General features: G+C 43.3%; 2 protein-coding genes across 2 annotated transcripts; one reads left to right on the top strand and one right to left on the bottom strand.

Annotated features, from left to right (window-relative positions):
- Nucleotides 1-11: 11 nt before the first annotated feature.
- On the bottom strand, nucleotides 12-215 carry T265_15888 (hypothetical protein; the record flags this gene model as incomplete). The annotated part of the gene is made up of 1 exon (XM_009179299.1): nucleotides 12-215. A coding segment is annotated over one exon (204 nt), but the record flags the coding sequence as incomplete, so codon positions are not given.
- Nucleotides 216-732: 517 nt separating this feature from the next.
- Nucleotides 733-2032, top strand: T265_12190 (hypothetical protein; the record flags this gene model as incomplete). The annotated part of the gene is made up of 2 exons (XM_009179298.1): nucleotides 733-1349; nucleotides 1870-2032. The coding sequence occupies 2 exons, from the start codon at nucleotides 733-735 to the stop codon at nucleotides 2030-2032; spliced, it is 780 nt and encodes a 259-aa protein (XP_009177562.1).
- Between the last annotated feature and the right edge of the window lie 303 nt (nucleotides 2033-2335).

The following is a 2335-nucleotide window of genomic DNA, read 5'->3' as shown; positions in this document are numbered from 1 at the left end:
AAAAAAATCACTTTCAACGAATCCGGTTCCTTCTGTTTGACCTCTCCATCGGCTCGCAGTCGTACCACAAACTCGATGTGCACATAATACTGAAGCAGTTCAATTTCCATTTTGATATTCATACAGTTGTCACATGTGAATCTCGAGCACTCGGCCATTGAGAATATTCTGGTACTGTCCTCATACGTAGCATTTCCTCTGATTGAATGCCACATTGTTTACACTAGACATTAGAACCGCATGGCCCTGATGGACGTCTAATTGATAACCAATTTCGGCCGTTTCTAGGGAGACCAATAACGTCAATATTTGAGCCTAAACAAAGTCGTCGATTGAAATTCATACAACACAGAGCAGCTGTGACTTGTTTCTCCTGAGCAAGTTTGTAGTTTTGGAGATTAGCGCGCAAATCAATTAGCTAATGGCTTTGTTTTCCGGTTCTAAAACCTGATCGACAGACGAAGTAGAGGTCTGAAACGTTCTACATGATCTCCCCTTCGTCAGTTTTCAACCCCCGGTTTGTCCTTTGAATGTATGGTTTGGATACTCTAATGTCAATCTGATTTCTCGCCGGTTATCATCCTCACCCCAGGTTGCCTTCATTCTGATTGGGCTGAATTAAATTGGAAGATCTTTGGTGTACATGCGTAGCAGAATAAGGGTGAACGCCAGTGATTCTACTGCAAAAGAATCAAGTGGCTGCAGGTCTGATACATCCTCTGTCAGAAAGCCATGTTCTTTCCCCAAATACTTAGCATCTTCTTGCACGCATCTCTAAGCCTGTCTTCAAATTGCCCAGCGAATTTCAAACTTCACATTGCTCAGGTTTGTTTGGTCCAGCGACCGGGAACAAAAGGGTTTTGTAACGCTGTTCAGAGCTGCGCGGATTACGGAAAACAACGGAACCAACTGGTCTTTTTGATTGGTCGAAACGCTCCTCTGCTAGCCTTTATTGTGCAACCCTTAAAACCTGTGTACACAGGACTTAATTGTCTGCTGGAAACTCAAGTCGATAAGGACACCGTTTGGCGCGATTTGGATCCACGCAGTCCAGAATACAGCATACCATCAACGAGTATAATTTGGAGTGAAAACCATCCAAGGGGCAATAGACCTTTTCTCCTGTGGTCTCCCAGGGAAATTACAATGCAGGACTTTGCAGAGGAAGATTATCCACAGTCTTTGCAAGTTTACTGCGAATACGGAGGACCGATTCCATGTGGGGATCGACAGATCAGATTTCGAAGTGATTTCCCCCTAACTTTACCGGAGCTGGTTCAGGCAAACTTTCATTTCGTCGGATGTCCGTACATTACGACCACTCACACGAAACTTGATTGTGCGCGAGGGTAAGATATTATAGTTCGTATATTATCTGTCCGTCTTCGACTATGGGTGAGTCAACGTATGAACGAAACGTATCTGATGGCAACTTCTTGATGATGAGCCCTTAGGTTGCAGATGAAATAGGTAAATGTACCAAATCCGATAGGTTTTATCGCAATCTTTAACCTACCTGAAAAGACTCCATCGAAGTTTGTCTCAGTCAAAGTTCTAGCTCCTGGTTTCGGTTGGAGCTCTCCGTTAAACCACCAGTATGTGTAAGATATGGCGTAAATTTTGCAAGCTCAAACGACCAAAAACCTTTTACGATCACAAGCGTGGTCCGTTGCTATATCTCCCCATCTACGTCCCAAAATGAATGGCGTTCGCCTAAGCCTTTCTATGTAAACTGGTGGCCTTTTCCTCAGTCCTTTGTGAGTTTCTGCCTCTCTAATTTGGTGAGCCGAGTAGAAAACACATGCCGGTTCACCTCTGGATCTTGTGTGAGTAAATGGTCACTTATTACACCAAAATGTTTCATTTTAGATGCGCACTCGATTCTGCCTGTCGATCAATCTACTATGACCACATCACCGGCAAATGTGTCCAAATGATGCACGCCGATTCACTACTACCAAAGTTGGTCGGAACAGGCGGAAATGTCTGGAGCCGTTTCGCAAAAGTCTCCGTGAATTCCGTCACGAACTAAGAGGATCTACTGAAGACGGAAAGACCGACAGAATAACCATCTAAGCCCACTACTCGATTCCTCAAATCTGTCCACAAAAATGATTTTCGTCCCTAAATGTTCCATATTTTACACTTTAAACTTCCATAAAACCTTACTGGTTGATCTCCGTTGTTTTGGTTATCTGTTGTCTGCTATGTGTTGTGCAAGCTTTATACATTATTTATTTCTCACGATTATTGTTCTTCACGACGTATCACAAAATAAACCACTCTCCTTCGTTCCATAATCTGTAGTACATTCGTGTAATGGCCGTTCGACAAA

Source organism: Opisthorchis viverrini, assembly GCF_000715545.1.
Source record: "Opisthorchis viverrini unplaced genomic scaffold scaffold6943, whole genome shotgun sequence".
Taxonomy (NCBI): domain Eukaryota; kingdom Metazoa; phylum Platyhelminthes; class Trematoda; order Opisthorchiida; family Opisthorchiidae; genus Opisthorchis; species Opisthorchis viverrini.
The sequence above is the reverse complement of the archived record's forward strand: the minus strand, read 5'-3'. Positions and strand labels throughout refer to the sequence as shown.